This window comes from Ischnura elegans, assembly GCF_921293095.1.
Source record: "Ischnura elegans chromosome 13 unlocalized genomic scaffold, ioIscEleg1.1 SUPER_13_unloc_2, whole genome shotgun sequence".
In the NCBI taxonomy this organism is placed as follows: domain Eukaryota; kingdom Metazoa; phylum Arthropoda; class Insecta; order Odonata; family Coenagrionidae; genus Ischnura; species Ischnura elegans.
In genome coordinates, this window is record NW_025791658.1 from 5,958,698 (window position 1) to 5,979,604 (window position 20,907).

A 20,907-nucleotide genomic window follows, 5' to 3' on the forward strand; every position below is an offset into this window, starting at 1 on the left:
AAATGGCGTATCATTCATTGTTATGGCATTCACTGGAGTCCAGATATAAATAATACAAAGTACAGCAGCACATCATTTTGACGCCAACAGTAGGCCCCGTATTTTCGTTTCCCTCCGGGTCGAAACGAAAAATTTCCGTTTCGTTTCTTTTCTCATCACTGGTTCTAAGATTTTGACCCGGAAAAAAACATGAAGCAACATTTACGTAATCTTGAAGTTAAAGGGCACATCACTGCCTTTGCTGATGATATTGCCTTAAGTTACGATAGTGAAAATTGGGACATTGTAAAAAACAATATGCAAATTTTATTTGGTTAATCTTAGGAATTGGTTAGAAGCAAATAAATTAAAAATGAATGTAAATAAAACTAAATACATTTGCCACAATATTTGTAACAGGTATATAATTGACTGGGATTTGTACTACCACTCAAATGATTGTCACATGCATGAGTGTTCGGATTGTTTGCCCTTACAGCGGGTGTCTAGTTTTAAGTATCTTGAAAAAAAATCCTGGATGAGTGTTTAAAATGGCGTCAACATGTTGAAAATGTTGCAAATAGTATGAGGCAAACTATATCAAATTTTTATTTCATCCGTAACAAATGCCCAACATATTTTTTGAAACTCATTTATAACGCCCTAGTAAATACCAGGCTAAACTACGGTGTGTTTAGTTGGGGTGCAGCTTATAAAAATTCTATAACATCCATTGTTGTATTGCAAAAAAGGCTTATTAGAGTAATTTAAAAAAAGAGCCATATTGAAAGTTCCTTTCCTTTATTTTATAGTATAGGCTTGCTTCCCTTGAGACATCTTTTCATTTACAAGGTTTTACGTCGATTTTTCATGAGAAGTGGAAATACGGGGTTATTATTATACAACCATCCTTCCTTCACCCTACGAAGATCACGTACTACTTTACCTAGGACTAACCTTACGCTGTATAAACGTTGTTTCTTGTTTATAGGGCCAAAAGTGTACAAATTATTACCCGTATCATGTCTGAAAGCAAAAAATAATAACGTAATTATGAAAAATATTCAGTCTTGACTGTTTATAATGCAAAGTGTGGAGGATTTTTTTCTATGATGTAATACCATGTAATATATGTACTTACTTGTTTCAATTCAAATGTTGTGCTTGCTTCAATTCAAATGTTTATATGTCAGCATGACCCTATGCAAATGATAGTAGCAAAAAAACAGGTTATCCTTAATGGGTACCTAAAGTTACTCCGTTTTATGTATTAATTCTATTCTGTATTTTTGGAGTAATAAACAATTATTATTATAAAAAAAGCGAGTTAGTAAACACGTTGTCATGGACACACTTTTCTTACCTGTAGACCGAATAGCACCCGACCGCATATCCTGGGACCTCTGCCATCCTCGTCATCCGTATCCCTCCGCCTGCGACTCTGAAACGATATCAAACGGTAATCCACCAAGACTTCTGACCACACACACATTGACTAAACATTCACTGCAATCTAATTGTAAGTGGTAAATCGTACGCTACGCTACGCTGAGATTTCGCGGCTTTGTCTTCTATCTTCAGTTCCCTGCTGCCTTAGCTGTCTACTGTGAGTTTCGTTGCGACTACTAAGTAGGGCGATTTGGTCAGACACAACAAACCTCATCCGCCCCGGCGCCACCCTACCCTCGCCCATTCCTACCTGTCCTCCCTTAACCCATCAGCTGCCCAGGCCGTCCCATACCGCCATTTGGGGGCTCTGATGACGTCATCCACTCGTTGTATGCACACAGCTCTCATACTCTCACTCACGTGATTGTGACGTCATGGAGAGTTGCAACTAATTTTCAGAATATACGAAATGCCGAAAAAAAATTCTCCTGCTCCGGGATTCGATCTGCCGTCCTTTCCATTGACAGTCGAACACCTTACCACTAGTCTACAGATGCTCGTGCATGGTATTGCGGTTCTTAATGTATATAATATCTTGTATGAATCACTGATTTTCGAGTTCCCTCCCCATCCGATCCTCGTAGAATGCCTACTGAGACTTTGTGGAAGAAAATGCGATTATTAATGTACTTTATTGCGACATGAAAGAGTGGCTGTCCTTATTTACCAAGACCACCAAAGATTAAGGTTGGATGTTATGTTCCTCATTGCCCAGGACTAAATCAGTCCTCAGTATCGCAAGTATAACCCTCGACCATTATGAAACATGCATTTGAATGCTGCCTATCTCTTCCCTCCTCTTCTCCCTGGGCAGAGTATTACGATCAACAGCTGGATCGTAAGGATATCTCCGAGTCGTTACCGTACATCTTGCCCTCAGTTATTTGGAACTTATTCTTACTCACCAATTCGCCAATTACGCGATGTAGGTCTTACCCCATCCCCTCTCTTTGCAACCGTCAACTCTCCCCCTGACGGAGAAACTTTATTGCGACATGAAAGAGTGACTGTTCTTAATTACCAAGACCCCAAAGATTAAGGTTGAATGTTATGTTCCTCATTACGCAGGACTCAGTCAGTCCTCAGTATCGCATGTTTAACCCTCGACCATTATGAAACAGGCAGTTGAATGCTGCCTATCTCTTCCCCCTCTTCTCCCTGGGCAGAGATATTTGCTATACCCACGGCGTATAGACTCGATGTGACGTTTCACCTCATTGTAGGGATATGTGACGTACTATTATCCACCTATCTCATGTTTACCACCAAAACCCTCCTCAAACCATTGAAATTCGATGGTCATCGCTGATGCCCACGCGTCGTTATCATTTTCGGGACTCACGCCCCCCTTTCTCTCTTTCTTGAGACGAACGACGCTCATGGCGAATGGTTGAAACTCATAGGGAACAACAAGAATGATGTGATACAGTACATGATAATGAAAGTATGCGCAAATCATTCATTTGTGTGTTCCTCTCCCACCTCACCGTCATCACCGCATCCAAACACATCATTTCTACCCATTCTCTACAGTAAAATTGTCATATATAAGCGCATGCTTCTGAAACTAACGAGTTTATTCCATCCTTGCTAGTGTTCATAGTCGTAGCCCCTGCACTGTTCAGTGAAGACGTAGAAACTTCTTGATTATCATCATCATGGCAACTTTAATTACGGCTCTTACTGAGGAGCTGTACTCCATGGCGAGGACGCATTTCATTTCGTATAAAGTTAAGTGTGCTGCAGCTCAATATCTTAAGATGTTTGAGAATCAAGCAGCGCAGATAGGGATTAGATCTAAGGCTGCGAAAACTAAATCTCAAGAATTGTGTGAATACTTAGACGGCCTGACGCGAGACAAGGTTGTCGACGATGCATTAGGTCCCGCTCTGCATCGGTACCTAATTATGGTGGAGAGCAAGTGCACGGGAATTCTAGAGACCGCAAGGCAAAGGGTACAGCAGTCCGGACGGTGTATGACAGCAAACATCAGCAAGGAGACTCTTCAAGATTGCGCGCAAGAGAAGCAGAACATTCAAGGTAAGAGTTTTTTCGTGTGTCAGTGCTTAGTGAAGTTCATGGTTATACATTATGATCATTTTTAAAGCAATAACGCTGTAATAATAATAAAAGATTTATATTCTTCTTTTGCAGAACTCAATCGGGAGAGTGTCCGAGAGGAGGAGGAGGAGGAGGGGGAGGATGACGATGACGATCTCCTCATGAAGGTTGCCTATGAAGCAGAGGCACAATTATGTGGATCTAGTGAGTTAAATGACCATCTTTAACCCTCATATGGATTTACAAAATTAGTTACGTCGTTGGATTCTCGGCGCCGCAGCGGCGCCGCGTCATTTTTTGCTATTATCTTTCAAAGTTAGCCTGAATTTACAAGTTTTTTGATTGATAATGGTAAATACATCTATTATCTTTATTTCTTACCGTGTTTTGCTAGATTTAAACCCTTATTGTTGAAGTAATAACAAAAAAAATTGAACGCTGCATTCTTTTCCATTTCTTGACGTAATGCTCTTTATTTCAGTTCCCTTTGTATGTTATTTTTGAGTGAAAGTTTTAATTTCGTGAGTAATTGTTGTTTGAAATATTTTTCTGATATGCAGAGCTCGGCAAACTCCGCTTTTTAATGTTTATATTGTTTATAATTTTATGTATCTAAATGCTAAAAATGATGACCAAATAAAATTCGTTTATGCCCATATGACATAATTTTGCTTCAATGCGTCCACCCATATGTTATATCTTTGTAGTGTATATAGAAGGATAAGTTATTAAACGTTAATAATGGAACAGATGTAGGTTAAGTGTGAAGAGACGAGTGTAACTTTCGTGATTTTTACAAGATTCTGGCGATCAAGACAAATCTTACGAATATTCTGGGAGCTTATGTCCTGAAATTAAAAAAATCAAGTCTTATGGCTTTTGAAATATAAATAATATGGGATGATAAGCGGCGTGTCAAAGAACTCAACGCTTCTTTGGAGATGGAGCTAGAAGAGTCGGTACTCTTTTCCTACCACGGAGCCCCATTCCCCCACTGGGGACGTGTAGCCCAAGCGAAAGGTTTCCTTAGATATGGACGGGTAAATGTTTTGCGTGGGAGTGCATAAGATTAGGTTTTACTCCTGGATTGGTGGGAAGTCCAAAAATAAATTCTTAGAAGTATGTGTTATTGGTGGTAGAGGGGAATGAGCGGCTGCCTTTTTTTCGTCCAAATCTGCGTGAGAAACTGATGATAATATGCTCTGGGGTGACAAAAATACCCTCACTTTGGAAGGACTTCCCTTGCATTTTCTTTCCGTTTCCTTTCTTAGCGTTTCACTGACCCAAACATTGAGACTCTCCATACTTTCCCACTAAGCTCCCTTATTCTTCATTCACCACCTTCTTACCCCCTCCCACAAAACTTGATTGAACTTCTCACCACCCTAATGACCCACCGAGCTGGACCTTCTTGGAATGAAGGGAGGGCCACCGCGGGGCGTTTTGACAAGGCTTTTGTTCCCTGTCCTTCATGCAGCGTTAGAAGGATGAAGAAAAAGCAGGCTTTTGTATCTAATTGCCTCTTTGCACTCCCATCCTTTTTTGCGATAAGGATTTTCTACTCCTACCTGTCCTAACGATCTGGGTATTCCCCGATCCTTGGAAGTCTACACACTACTGCCCCTTCACCTCAAAACAACCTCCTGGCATTCCTTCTCCTTTCTCCTTCTCACTCATCCCTTTACGTTAGTAACACCCCCAATGCATAAAACATCTGTACATTTCAGTACACATAGAAACGAGATATATGTTTACAAATTTTCACCTCATGGTAAATTGTCTTTTCATCTATTCATAATGAAACGATTTTTACCATGTAAAGTCTAAACTCATCGTCAGGAAAGAGAAATTATTTTCTATCACGAAATTAGTTGGGTAGTTATCTTGATTTCACCTCAATGGTAAACTGTCACGTCATCAGTAGCTATATAAACGCCAGCAATTTTGTATAGACTATCGTAGCCGCAAAGGGATTTTTTTCGAATGAAAGGTACAAGACATATAACAATAACTGTGCGATGTGTTCTTCACGGTAGTCGGGGAAACTTCTGAATCTCCTGGCAAGTTACAGTTACTCATTCAGCGAGAAATATTCACACAACGGTGAGGAAGCATTATTCTACGAATTCGGATAATGCATTGTGTTAAATTTTTCTTAGAATTGCTGCTTGGAGTAATTCTAAACAGAGTCACTCTAGTATTTACCCAAAGCTGACTATCACCACGGCAGTAACGTGGACGCGGAGCGGAGAAGGTGCCCAAGCAAAACTAAGTCGGAAGCCATGGAAAAACAACTTTGAATAGCCATGAGTTTCTATGAATAATTCTCGCAAAAAGATGAAGTTTTGTCAATGAACAATATAACGAAGCAAACGTAATGATTCTTAGCTAAAAGAGAAAGCACAATTGGTATTGTAATATTTTCCTTTTGTTAAACAATTTCACTTGGTTTATAAGTTAAAAATTAAATAATAGGATTAAAATAGATTATAGCATTTCATATGAAACATTATTGCTTTGACATTAGCGTTGAAAGTGCAGACCCTGACGTAACGATGAGGAAATTCTCGGTCCAAGCAAAACTAAGTCGGCGGCCCATGAGAAAAAAAACTTTGACTAGCCATAAGTTTTTATGAATAATTTTGTAAAAAGATGAATTTTTGTCAATGAACATCATATTGAGGCAAATATTTTGATTTTTAGCTGTAATAGAAAGCAAAATAGGTATGGTAAAATTTTCCTTTTGTTTAACAATTTCATTTTGTTTATAATGTTTAAAAATATAAATAATATGATAATAAATATATTATAGCATTTCATACGAAACATAAATGATTTGACATTAACATTGGGAGTGCAGTCAATGACGTAGCGACGAGGAAATACTGAGCGCCGCAGCGGCGCCGAAAATCCAACGACGTAACTTTTTCCATTAGAGGCCAATAAAATGTAAACTATCGACACTATGCTAACAAAATTTTATACGTAGACGAAAAAGGCAGAAAAAATAGACTACTGAAAATTTCAGAATGATCCATTGGAATGGAAAATTTTTACACCACTTTTAAAACCACGAGCGCCGCTAAGGCGCAGAGAATCCATATGAGGGTTAATTCAAATAATATTTATATTAATTATTGTGCAAAAACTCTAGTCAGACAAAAGTCATATGCTTTAATGAATTCAAAATTAAATAATCTGAAAAAAAAAGTTTATTAGATGGCTAATTATAATAATGATAATGATAATAATAATAATAATATAGCAATTCTACAAGTAATTGATTTCTTTATAATTTTAGATCCTATCGTCAAGGAAAAGGAGAAGAAAGAGATCGGCGAGAGTATGAAAAAGAAGCGGAATTCCAAATGTGGCGATAATAAGAATATGAAAAGAAAGAGAATAGTTGGTGAGTTAAATGGAATTTAGCAAATCAAGTTTTATAATATAGAAATAGTTGCAGAAAAACGGTAAAAGTAGCGTGTGTGTGTGGTATCGACTAACGAACAATTTAACCTTTTCAGCCCCCGATACATCTTCGGATGACGGTGACAGCACGGATGCGGATTCATGCGTCAATGAGGGGGCGTGCACTACAACAAAAGGTGAGATTTTTATTTCTTCTATATATGTGTATTTATTTTATGCAATGAGTATTTATGTATTTAATTTAATCCAGTTTATGGTAGAATAGAAACATGAATCATACATTTTAATAAATATTTATTATTCAATAAATTGATCTATGGTTGATGATTTTAAATTCAGAACGGGAGGTGCCAGGGACAGAGAGGATAAGCAACCCGAGGAAGAAGTTTAACATTATTGGTAAGTTAAATTGCTAACTATAACTTTTCGTAATGTGTAACTGAAGCGACATAAGTAATTGAATTCAGTTTCGAATTACAAACCCTTTAACTGTTGCAGATTCCGACGTGGACTCTGATGAAGAAACAGCGATATCAAGTAAGAGAAAGAAGTCTGATGGTGGTCAGGAGCAGAATCCCGTCAGCCTCTTCGATCGGGATGTGGTGCAAGTTGGCGGTGGAAGAAGAAAGAGGAAAGCAGAAAATTTGGAAAAGGAAGAAGAGGAGAATGCAGCGGGCGTGGAACATGGGAAAGATGGTGCGGAGGACAAAGAGGAAAACAGCAGTGGCAGAATGACTGATCAGGAAGTTGGAGACGACGACGAAATTACGAATTCGCATGATGAAGGTAAATTTTTGCTGATCGATGAGGCCGAAAGGTTTTACAAAAGATTTAATACTGTTGGTATGGCAATTAGGATCAAATTAAGGAAATGTCCTCCAAATGTTTCCCCATTGAATTGGATTGAGGGAACGTTGACTGAAATATTGGAACATATAAAATCCAAAAATGTTAAGGAGTGTGATCATCTAGGAATGACTATATCCACAGATATTTCACCCGAGAAGTCCATAGGGATATCATTTAGGCGGGCTGACCAGCTTTCTCCTGATGTAGTGTTTGATACATTCGCCAAGTTTGCTCAAAGTAATGACGAATACTTACTCTCCGATCAATTGATCGTAACTGCACACCATATTATTATGCCTGTGGGTAGGGGAAAGAGGTTTACGTACCCAAATATTTTGACTTTTGAGGATTTTTGCAGAACCAAAAAAAGCATAATACTAATTAGTAATGATGATTCGCTTTGTCTCGCGAGAGCTTTAGCAGTCGCGTTGTCAAGGCATCAAGATTGTCCTTCTGTTCAACTAAAAGTCAGAAAAAACACCGGAAACGAGCAGTCAAAGAGGGCATTGGAACTTTGTAAGAACTTGAATGTAAACTTGGAAAACGGTGGTGGAATAGAAGAGCTTAAGGCTTTTCAAGAGCATTTGTCTGACTTCACGGTAACTGTATTCTCTGACAGGAAGGGGCGCAGTGTCATTTTTGCTGGCCCTGATTCTACTCCTGAGAGACAGAGGAAAAATATAGATTTAATTTATGAAAACGGTCATTTTAATGTAATTACTTCTCTAACTGGTGCATTTTCTTGTTCATATTACTGCCGCAAGTGCCGAGTTCCGTACAATCAGAAGGGTGCCCATAGATGTAATAAGAAATGCCCGTGCTGTCATGGAGATGATTCTTGCAGTAGTGACGCCTCTGGGGCTATGACAATTACTTGTGATCAATGCAAGAGAAAATTTATGAACATCAAATGCTTCGAGAATCATAAGAAATTAGGGAAAATGGGGGATGACAAGTCATCGGTGTGCGAGAGGTGGCGGTTCTGCCCACTTTGCTCCAGAGTGTATGGGACTGAGGGACGAACATCTCCACATGTTTGCGGAGAAATATTTTGTGCTGTATGCAAATGTTCTCAGGTACCGCCTCACTTCTGTTTCATGCAGCCTGATGAGCAAAAGGTCAAGTACAAGGGGGACGGCAAAGTGCTGTATGTTTTTTATGATTTTGAGTGCCGTCAAGATAAAAAACTGCAAAACGGATCATTTGAGCACCAACCTATTCTTTGCGTCGTACAGCAGGCATGTTCTATTTGTTATCATGTGCAGGAAGCTGAGCATATTTGCCATGCTTGCGGGTGCAGACAGAACATTTTTGACGGCAATGACCCAGTTTCGAAATTTTTCACATATTTGACGCTTCCAAGAAAGAATTTCAAGGAAATAGTTGTCGTGGCCCATAACATGAAAGGATACGATGGTCAGTTTATTCTCTCTCACATGACATCCAAATTGAATTGGAAGCCGAGCGTACTAATGACAGGGACAAAGATTATATCAATGCAAATAGACAATTTAAAGTTCATTGATTCTCTCAATTTCATGCCGATGTCACTTGCTAAACTACCGAAGGCATTCGGCTTAAGTGAAAATCTCAAGAAAGGATACTTCCCGCATTTTTTTTGTGATAGAAATTATTCAGGGGCATTGCCACCAAAGGATGCATATGGTGCAAACACGATGTCTGAAAATGAGAGACAAGTATTTGACGAATGGTACGAAAATCAGAGCGTCTTTCATTATGAGAAAGAGCTGAGAGAATACTGTGTCGTCGATGTTACCATTTTGCGGTTAGCATCCCTGAAATTTTGCAGTATATTTTTTGATTTAACCAAAGTAAACCCATTCAGGGAGTCGTTTACAGTTGCCGGTGCATGTATGCTTGCATACAAAAGAAACTTTCTCACTAAAGACACAGTAGGAATCGTCCCGCCGGGGGGATATAGATGGAAAGACAGGCAGTCCCACGTGGCAGTCCTTTGGCTCCTGATTGAGGAAAAAAAGAGAGGAGCTAAAATAAATCACGCAGGAAATGGTCATGAAGCTAATTTCATGGGGAGGAAAGTTGATGGCTATCTGAAGGAGGGAGACAGAACCACAATTTTCGAATTTTATGGATGCTATTACCATGGTTGCCCTAAATGTTTTGAGAATCGTGACGCTCCCATTTCAAACAGTACCGGAGAAAATATGAGGACCCGATATGAGAGCACTATGAGGAAACGTGAAATACTCCTTAGGGGAAAATGCGACCTCATAGAAATATGGGAATGCGAATTCCAAAGACTTTTGAACGGGAATCCTCAAATGAAAGCCTACGCGGAGAGTAATCCATTTGCTGAGAAAAAGCCTCTAGATCCTAGAGACGCTTTTTTTGGAGGTAGGACTAATGCGGGGAAGATGTACCACAGTGTCGCTAGAGGTGAAAAAATAAAGTACGTTGATGTCTGTTCACTCTATCCGTACGTAAATAAGTGGAGGAAATATCCGGTTGGGCACCCTAAGATTTTTGTTGGCGAAGAAATTCCCACAATAGATCGCTGGGAGGGTCTCATTAAATGCACAATTCTACCACCAAGAAATTTATACCACCCCGTTCTCCCATACAGATGGGACAACAAGTTGACTTTTCCTTTGTGCCGAACATGCGTTCAGCAAAGGAGTCAAAACGACTGTGTGCACGACAACGAAAGTGACAGATGGATCGTCGGTACCTGGGTTACTGACGAGGTGAAAGCAGCTGTGAGAAAGGGATATAAAATTATCGATACGGCCGAGCTCTGGCAGTATGACTGTACCAAATTTGACAAAGCAAAAACTTTGGGTGGTCTTTTCTCAAACTACATAAACACTTTCCTCAAGATAAAAATGGAAGCCAGTGGGTGGCCATCTGAGTTCAAAACAAAGGAGGAAAGAGTCAGGTGGTTAGAGAGTGTTTATGAAAAAGAAGGAGTAAGGTTGGATGAAAGTAAAATTGAGAAAAATGAAGGACTTAGAAGTATAGTAAAGTTAATTTTGAATTCCTTATGGGGAAAGTTTGGACAGAGAGATGTGTTTCCGAAAACGGAATTCATATCTGATGTGGACACTTTATATGATAAGCTAACTGATCCTAACATTGAAGTTACCAGAATCTTACCTGTGAGCGAAACTCTGCTTTGTGTGTGTAGCACAGATAGCTCTGATGCACTGAAGCCCAACGCGAACATCAGCGTCCCAATTGCATGCTTCACTACGGCACATGCACGACTTGAGTTATTCGAATATCTGGATAAGTTGGGGCCGAGAGCACTGTATTGGGATACATATTCGGTTTTGTTCGTTGAGAATGAAGGAGACTGGTCTCCTGAGTTAGGAACTTCGTTAGGAGAAATGACAGATGAACTATCGCGTTACGGTGAAGGTTCATACATCACCGAATTCGTGAGTGGCGGACCCAAAAACTACTCCTACAAAGTGGCTTGTAGTGGAAACCCAAAAAATATTCAAACTATCACTAAAGTAAAAGGGATTTCACTTAATATATCGAACAAGAATTTGGTATGTTTCGAATCTTTAAAAGAAATGGTTTTCGGTAGCGAAATCTCTGTTATCGTGGAAATACCCAGAAAAATAGGGAGAATGGCTCCGTTCAAAGTTATTTCACGTGATGAGCGTAAAATATACCGCGTTGTTTACACAAAAAGAAGAAGGTGTGAGAACTTTTGCTCATTACCCTATGGGTACAAACAATAGTATGATAAGAGGAGAATGTGAATACACTTGATATTTTAAAAATGATTTGTATATGTGCTATGGTAAATATGAATAGCAACAATAACAATCAAGCCAGATAAGTACATTCCTTTGTACTCATCAAACCTTTTTGTTACATTGTTTGCACGTCTTTTGCAGTTGTAATATGATTTGTTAAGAACATAAATTTATATAAGTCATTGTGTAAATGTAACATGTTCATTCAAATGTATTTTTCAAAATGAATTTTCGTTGCAATGAATATTTTATGATATTCATTAAGAGTTTGACCTATGACCATTAAATCTATGTATGATGGATTGTTTGAAACTTACAAACATGAAATATTTCTGGTACTTTGATTGTATTTAACGTGAATGTACTTCATTGTTTTCTAAGTGAATAGACTTGATATTTTGTCAGAATTGTCCTTGTAATTTATTCATTTATTTATTTCAATTCCTGTGGGTATTATAACGAGAAAAATTTTATTTTTCTGTAGAATTACCTCCGTCGCTTTCATTTCTCTATCCAGAGGTTACTGTCACAATAGATTATCAGAACACCAACATGAGAAGTATAGAAATGATTGAGATACGGGATGAGAGCTGCAGTGGTGATGATGATGTTGATGACGATGAAGCTAGTGAAAATAGTGTGTCCAATGCTAATGTAAGCTTTAACCATAGTCTTGCATTGTGGTCATCTGAAGATCTGTTCCCTCTCACCGATTACTAGTATATGCGCATGTGTATGTGTATAAATTAAACTGTTTGCCAAAGCCATTTGGTGGCATTGTATTCAACTATTCATCATATGCTAAAGACTAGTGAATAAAGTATTTAAATAAAGGATTTACTATGGATGGTACTATTCTACATCATGAATCTCCCTTGGAAACATCCTTTCACAGCCATCATAGCAGGCCCTACCGGGTGCGGGAAGACAGTGTTTTTAGAAAAATTCATATCGGAAATTAATTATATGGTCGATGAAACTATTACCCGTATCATTTGGTGCTTTGCCAACAGAGCTTCTATACCCAGCAACCTAAAAAACAATAATAAAGTATATTTTCATGAAGGCTTGCCAGAATTAAACGAAACTGACATGAGATTCAGTGACAACTGCACCAATAGATTAATTATTTTTGATGATCTAATGAGCGAAGTAGATCAACGGGTGGTTAACCTATTTACTAAAGACTCGCATCATTGTGGCATTAGTGTGATTTTTATCACTCAAAATATATTTAATCAGGGACGTGGCAGGCGCGACATATCTCTAAATTCTCACTATTTGGTAATATTTAAAAATCCCAGAGATAGAACTCAAGTGAGTTACTTGGCTAGACAGATATTTCCAGAAAACCCTCTATTCATTCAAGATGCATATAGGGATGCAACAACAAATCCTTATGGATATTTATTAATTGATCTTAAACAAGACACACCCGATGACCATCTGATAAGAACTTGTATATTCCCAGACGACAAATTTAACTCTGCGTACACACCTAAACTAAAAAGGTAAAGAGCGAGCAAAAACAATCATTTCACAAGAATGCCTCGCGCTGTTAACAGGTACGCAGAGCTATTCGCCGCTCTTTGTAAAGTTAAGCCGTCACAGAGGGGGCTCATTTTGAAAACTTGTGACAAAAACGTTATTGAAAGCATATGTGAATGTATTTTTAATATTTTGAAGGGGAACGTTGATGTAAATCGAGATCAGTTTGATAAATTGCGGCGCCACAAAAAGGTATTAAGAAAATTAATCAAAAGGGGTGAATGTTGGAAAAAGAAAAAACGTGTAATCATTCAGTCTGGTAATGGTTTTCTTCCTTTGATATTGGGATCTGTTTTAAGTGCTCTAGTAGGATCGACAATCAATAAATAAAAACATGCAAAACGCCAACAAAATGATTTTGGTACCGCAAGAAATTGTCGATAGAATTCATCACAGGAATGAGCCAACACAAATATCTCGCTTAGATGAGGAAATGCGTGGAATACTTGCCAAAAATGATATTACAGATCATGACAAATGGGTAAAATACAGAGAAGTTCTACAAAGGTATTTAAATCTGGTAGAAAAGCAGAGAAAACCTACGTATTTTCCTATTGTGGAAGCTGACAACGCAATCACAGGTAGAGAGGAAATATCTGAGGGCATCAAGGACCACGGTAGCTATTCAAAATCTGAAATAATAAACTCTGTACCTCAGTCCTTTCGAAGAAAGGCAGAGCTCTTGCACAGCATGATAACTAGGAATGATATTATTTCTTGGGATGATCGCGGTATTGTCAAAGTTAAGGGAAACGTTATTCCACATTCAAACATAACTGACTTAATAAATGACATAATACGACCGAGGAAAAGTTCAAATCCTCAAGGATGGGAATTATTTTGTACTGCTTTGAGAGAATTGAACACGCCAAAAGAATATATTGGTAACCAAAAGCGGTTGGCTTTCATTCACCCGTCGAGTAATGAAATAGGCATCACCAGCGGAGGACCTATTCCAAGGAAATCTAAGGGAAAAGAAAGTTCTCGCTTTAATCCTTATAAAATAAGAAGCTGGGAAAAATTGAAGCTATAATGAGTATTAGTAAGACATACCTAGACCCATCCAATCCTGCAGCGTTTTCTGGTGCTTATAACTTAATAAATTCGTTAAAGGGGAAGCACTCTGCAGATAAAATTAGGAAATGGCTGGAGGGGATTGATTCATACACATTGCATAAACCTATGCGTAAAAAATTTGAAAGAAATAGGTACATTGTTAATAATATTGATGATCTTTGGCAGTGCGACCTAAATGATATGCGCTCTCTACGGAAAGACAATGACGGTTTCAATTACTTACTAGCCGTAATAGATGTATTCAGTAAATTTGCTTGGTGCATTCCCATCAAGACAAAGTCATCTCCAGATGTGAAAAGAGGTTTCGAGGAAATATTCAACAATAGCATGAGAAAACCCTTATATTTACAGTCCGATAAAGGTAGAGAATTCACATCCTCGACAATGGAACAATTTTTCAAGGAACATAATATTCATCACTATGTAACGCGAAACCCAGACGTGAAGGCATGTATTGTCGAAAGATTAAATCGTACTCTCAAAACACGTATGTGGCGATATTTTACATCCGAAAATACCCGTCGGTACGTTGATGTGATTTCTAAATTGGTCAATGGCTACAACAAAACTGAGCACTCAAGCATTAAAATGGCTCCAGCAGAAGTCAATGAGCGAAATATTTATCAGGTTTGGAAAAATTTATACAAGAAGAAGGAGAAGGGAGAACTCAAACGTCCCAAAAGTAGTAAATATAATGATGCTAAATATAAAATTAAAAAAGGAGATTATGTGAGAATAGCAAAAGAAAGAAATACATTTCAGAAAGGCTATGAAAGCGCCTGGTCGATAGAAATATTTACAGTAAAAAATGTTCTTAAGAGGCGGCCGATAGTATATGTGATCGAAGATTTGAAGGGGGAGGAAATAATCGGCACCTTTTACGGTCAGGAATTACAACGAGTGAAGTTACCTACCACCAAAATTCACAAAATAGATAAAATACTGGGGTACCGAGGAAAGGGCAACAGAAAAGAAGCGATCGTGCGTTGGAAAGGATATCCAAAGTCATTTGATTCGTGGGTAAAGTTGAAGGATATAAAGGCTCTAAGATGAATCAGGAGGAATTTTATGTGACTTTACCCAGCAACAGCTCATCCCAATCATTTCCTGACAATACAACAACACGATTTCGAACTCAGTTACAAAGACATTTCAAACTGGGTGGTGAATGGCAGGTTGCAATTGTGGAATTTCATTACCCCTGTTCTATTCTAAATGTCAGTAATGGAAATAATGTGATTCGTATTGGTGAACGTAATGAGATGCTTTACAAAGCTAAAGTAGAACCGGGCAACTACGGACACATTGGCGATCTAATACGGGAGATAAATAAAAAAGAACAGATTTCATCTCGATTTCTGTTTAGAGCTGAAGGTAGTACTGGACGTGTCAGAATTACGAGGGTGAAAAATGAACCTGAATTATTACTAGAAAGCGTGAGAAGCAAAGAAAATGAAGTAAAAATAAACGGGCAGGAGTTATTTCTTACCTTTAAACCACGTCTGGCTTTACAGCTTGGTTTTGACCCAAAAGTTCGTGTTTCTAGTGATCATATTTCATCCAAACCGGCCAACATATTCTTAGGTTTTCCAATGCAAATGTATATTTACTGCGATCTCATTGAACCTCAATACGTTGGTGATGCATGTGCGCCACTTTTAAGAATAGTAAACCTTGATACAAGAAAATATGTCTATGGCACACAAAAGATGATAATATTCGACACGCCACATTACGTATCCGTAATACGACGGGAATTTGACTGCGTCGAAATAGACATAAGGGATGACACGGGTGACCGCATACCATTTGAGTTCGGTACTTCATGTGTTAAACTACATTTCCGAAGAAAAATATCCAAAAACAATGAATAGAAGATCACCAATCATTTTACAGGATCCATATTTGAGGTATTATGAAAGCCAGACGGGATCGGGTATCACAAATGTGTACCGCGGATCATCGTTTCAGCGTGGGCATGGGCTCGGAAGTATATTGCGTGGAGTTTTTAGAACAGTGTTGCCGTTTTTGAGCAAAGGTGCGAAAGCTGTCGGTAAAGAAGCTCTCCGAACAGGATTTAATGTACTTGGGGACATGTCCCAAAATAGGCCCGTACGTGAGTCTGTGAGAAAACGTCTCGATGAAGCAGGAGATAACCTTAAAAGAAAAGCTATTGAAACAGTGGACAATCTGATGAAAGGATCAGGATACAAGAATAAAAGACGAAGATATAATGAGCAGTCTTCATTCAAACTTCCAAGAGTGAAGAAGTCGACAAGACTCTCTGGTCAGAAGAAGAAGAAGAACCTAAGGAAGAGTAAGGACAAGAAAGTGAAAAGAAAGAGAATCGTCCATAGGAAAGGACTTCGGAAGGTCGTCTCACGAAAGAGAAAATCCGAGAAGCGCATTATAGACATATTTGACTGAAAAAAATGTCTTTTCTTCATTCGCATTCCTGCGAATGCGCTAAATCCGAATTGGACCTCTTTACCATTCCACCGACGCAAACTAGCATTCAACATGGTCAGTGGGTACATTACAAACCGATATCCTCCATTAATGATGATTCGCCGATCGAGTTTTTGATTCCTTCGAGCGGTGACGAGTATCTTGACTTGAGCCAGACTTTATTCCACGTCACAGTGCGAATTGTGAAGAATGATGGTGGCGCCATTACGGGGGAACACAATGTGGGACCTGTGAATAATTTCATGCACTCGCTTTTCACTCAAGTTGATGTGTATCTGAATCAAAAGTTGATTTCTCCCCCAAGCAATACTTATCCTTACCGTGCATACCTAGAAACGCTTCTTAATTATGGGAACGACGCAAAAAGCACGCATCTGACAATGGCACTTTGGAGCGAAGACACAGCTGCTGCTATGGACAATCTTGAAAATGCAAACGAGGGTCTCGTCGATCGAAGAAGTTATATACGCCTGAGTAAACCTGTGGATATGATTGGACGTATTCACAGTGACATTTTCAATCAAGAAAAATTCCTCCTTAACGGGGTTGAGTTGAGGGTAAAAATGATAAGATCTCGGGATCATTTTAGTCTCATGTCGGATGCTGGCAATACTAAAGTAAATATTTTGGATGCAACACTGTTAGTAAGACGAGTTAAAATCAATCCAACTGTAATGATTGCACACAGTAAGGCACTTGAAAAGACTACAGCAAAATATCCTCTGACAAGAGTTGACATGAAAGTTCTTACTATTTCAGCTGGAATACAAAGTAAAATAATAGATAATATCTTTATAGGGCAATTACCAAGACGGTGTATTTTGGGGTTCGTAACGAACAAAGCTTTCAATGGTGATGTCACTAAAAACCCTTTCAACTTTCATCATTTTAAAAGGACACACTTATCCTTATACGTCGAGGGGCAGCAAATCCCGTCGAAGCCTTTGTACACAGACTTCACAGATAGAAAATTATATGTAACGGCGTATCACTCATTATTCAGCGGCACAGGAAATCACTTTCAAAATGAAGGAAATTCGATTGGTCGGGAAGATTATCCAAATGGATATTGCTTAACAGCTTTCGATTTAACACCTGATCTCTCGGCTAACATCGGATCTCATTGGAATCTCATGCGACAAGGAAGTCTAAGGTTGGATGTACGATTTTCAGATGCTCTTGAGGAGACTTTAAATTGCATAATTTATGCTGAATTTGATAATATGATTGAGATTGATAAGAATAGAAATGTATTGGTAGATTTCAGCGGTTAAAATGTGTCGGCATCGGGTAAAATATTTTAGTTTCTATTGGGAAGCCATCCAGCTATGTCGAATCTCTTCGTCGATTTTCAAGCGTGCAAGGACGATTTAGGAAACTTTGTACTGAAAGAAGTCGCAATACTGGACGAGAGGAGGAGATCATTCAACCACTGGCTTGTTCGACCACCGTACCCCGCTTCGAAGCTTTCTAAGCGTCGCAGGAAACAAAATTCTTGGTTGTACGCCTTCCACCACGGACTAAGGTGGGATGATGGTCATTGTGATATCAGTGATATTAAACGAATATTATTCATCATAGGAAGCAAATACCGAAACATATATGTAAAAGGATCTCAAAAAGCACAATACTTAGCTAGTTTATTCGGTAAGACAGTCATCGATGTGGAGGAATATGGGTGTCCTTCGTTGAAGAGTTTTCAACAAAGAAGTTTAAGATGCTTCCACTCGAACCACAGCATTGGAAATAAATACGTATGTGCTATAGAAAATGTAGTAAACGTAAGTCAGTGGTTCAGTGAGAATATTGATAAAAATGAACTCGCTTGAGCTGCAACTAGTCCTTGAGCACATCAAAATATCTAAAGGTATTTCTACCGGCGTTTATGCAGCTGACAAACTACCGGTACATACACAGAAACCATGCGCTTACATCGCCAACACAGATCCTCATCGTAAACCAGGGGAACACTGGGTGGCATTTTTCATCGGAGACGATCATAAAGGGGAATATTTTGATAGCTACGGTTTGCCCCCAATTGTCAAATATCACAGAGACTTCATTTCACGTAATTCATGTTCGTGGCGATTCAGCGATTTGCATTTGCAAGACTACTCCTCCGAAGTATGCGGTCATTACTGCATTTTCTTTCTGTACCATAGGAGTTACGGAAATACTATTGATTCCTTGCTAAAATATTTTAGCAAAAATAAAGAAAAGAACGACAGATTTGTGAAATCGTTTGTTGATAATATCATGGGACGTATTTGTGGGCATATAAGTAGATATAACACTAATGAATGTCAATCCTGCTGTTCTTACGTGGACGGGAAATACCCTGCGACAAGCAAATGAGTGGTCAAAGTTCAATGGCCGTCGAGTGACTAATTAATCTCCAATCGGTAATTTATTTGCACAAGTCGTCACAAGCATCTTAGTGATAGAATAACATTCATGACATCCTCATCATGTTTACCGTTTGAAGTGAATGTACATTCATCGTTAAGTGATAAGCTCATGCACGGTATAAATATAATTCGAGGTACTTCATAGACGCACGCTCAGTCAGTCAGACCTAGTAAGCAGAGTCGCGTTGTAGTCAGAGACAGCGATTATACCTCTGTTCATCGACAAGTTACATCTTGTTAGCGCAATGGAAACCGGCAAAAGACTTCATCCTTATGCCTCTAACAAACGTTGCAGATCCAGAACCTACGAAGGAAGCAGGCAAACAACCAACACCAAACGGAGCAGAAGACGTCGTACCGAAGAGATGGATCGAACTACCAGTACCGATACTCGCCCAGACCACAGAGGAAATCATCGACAATCACCTACTACAGAGACAGTATTCACTCCTTCCGAGAGAGTTATTCTAGGGGGAGAAAAAATTAACACATTGATGAATACGACGTACAACCTGAATTGCTCCGGGACAAAGAAGGTAACAGTGGGGTTGGAACCTGAAAATGAATTTCTAGCTGTTATATTCATCGGGAAAAACGGAAATCTAGGTGTATCCCTCAGATCGCCGCAATGGAGAGAAATTCTTCAAGAGAAGAGAAAGATTGATTCCTTCTTCGAAAGTGGTCTTGGTAGTGAAATGGATAAGTTTACGATCGGTGACATTAGTGTGCAATTTTGTGAACTTTATGGTGAAAAACTAATTAAGTTAGTGAAAATGGTGGATGGAGAGGAAAAATATTGTGTGTGGCTAGGATCAACTTCTTGGTGCGGTCTCCTACGTTTAGAAAAATGTGTCGACCATGCCATCGAGCAGTGCTTAAATTGGGGAGAGTCTTTTCAAAATGTTATGGATAATTTGACTCAAAATATTTGCAGTAAAGTAGAAAACAGTTGCAATGGGTGCAGAGGAAAAACATCTACTCATGTGTGCAAAAATTTTGACAATATTTCAGATCATATATTTTCCTTTCTTAATAATGTCGATGACGAACTTTCTGAATACGGAACTGATATGGATGTCTGCAAAAGATTTGTCTTGGAAATGTGTGGAAGTTTTAATGATAAATTAATTGAATTGATTTTGAAATAAAATATTTCATGTGGTGTTATCTGTTTTTGTACAAATTACCAGAAATAAAATATACCAATTATAAATTACACCGTGTTTGACTTAAATTTTTGTGAGGCAAAACCTTCATTCCTTTTGATTGTGTGCTACGTAGGGTGATCAAGTGTGGACTTCGCCCTGGAAGGATTCAGCTCCAAACCGACGCATTACCAGGCAGGCCCCTACGACTGATTCACGACGGTGGTGTTGTTGCATTTCTCAACAAAGTTCTCTACGTGAGGTAGTGAGAAGGTTGGTCATGGAAGGGTTGGTATCGCATGTTCAGCATTTCCCGTCTGGTAAAAGATATATGAGACGGAACGTCACATCAAGTCACTATCTCTGCCCAGGGAAAAGAGGGGAGGGAAAAGATAGGTAGCGTTCAAATGCATATTTCATAATGGTCGAGGTTAAACTTGCGATACTGAGGACTGACTGAGTCCTGCGTAATGAGGAACATAACATTCAACCTTAATCTTTGGGGTCTTGGTAATTAAGAACAGTCACTCTTTCATGTCGCAATAAAGTTTCTCCGTCAGGGGGAGAGTTGACGGTTGCAAAGAGAGGGGATGGGGCAAGACCTACATCGCGTAATTGGCGAATTGGTGAGTAAGAATAAGTTCCAAATAACTGAGGGCAAGATGTACGGTAACGACTCGGAGATATCCTTACGATCCAGCTGTTGATCGCAATACTCTGCCCAGGGAGAAGAGGAGGGAAGAG

The 20,907-nt window shown here is 38.9% G+C and overlaps 1 protein-coding gene across 1 annotated transcript in view; it reads right to left on the reverse strand.

Annotated features, from left to right (window-relative positions):
- Positions 1–20,907, reverse strand: part of LOC124172737 — a 55,806-nt gene that overhangs the window by 18,606 nt on the left and 16,293 nt on the right. Inside the window, exon 4 of the mRNA XM_046552208.1 lies at positions 1,343–1,420. Within this exon, the coding sequence (XP_046408164.1) occupies positions 1,343–1,420 (78 nt within the window). The remainder of the gene's footprint in view (positions 1–1,342; positions 1,421–20,907) is intronic.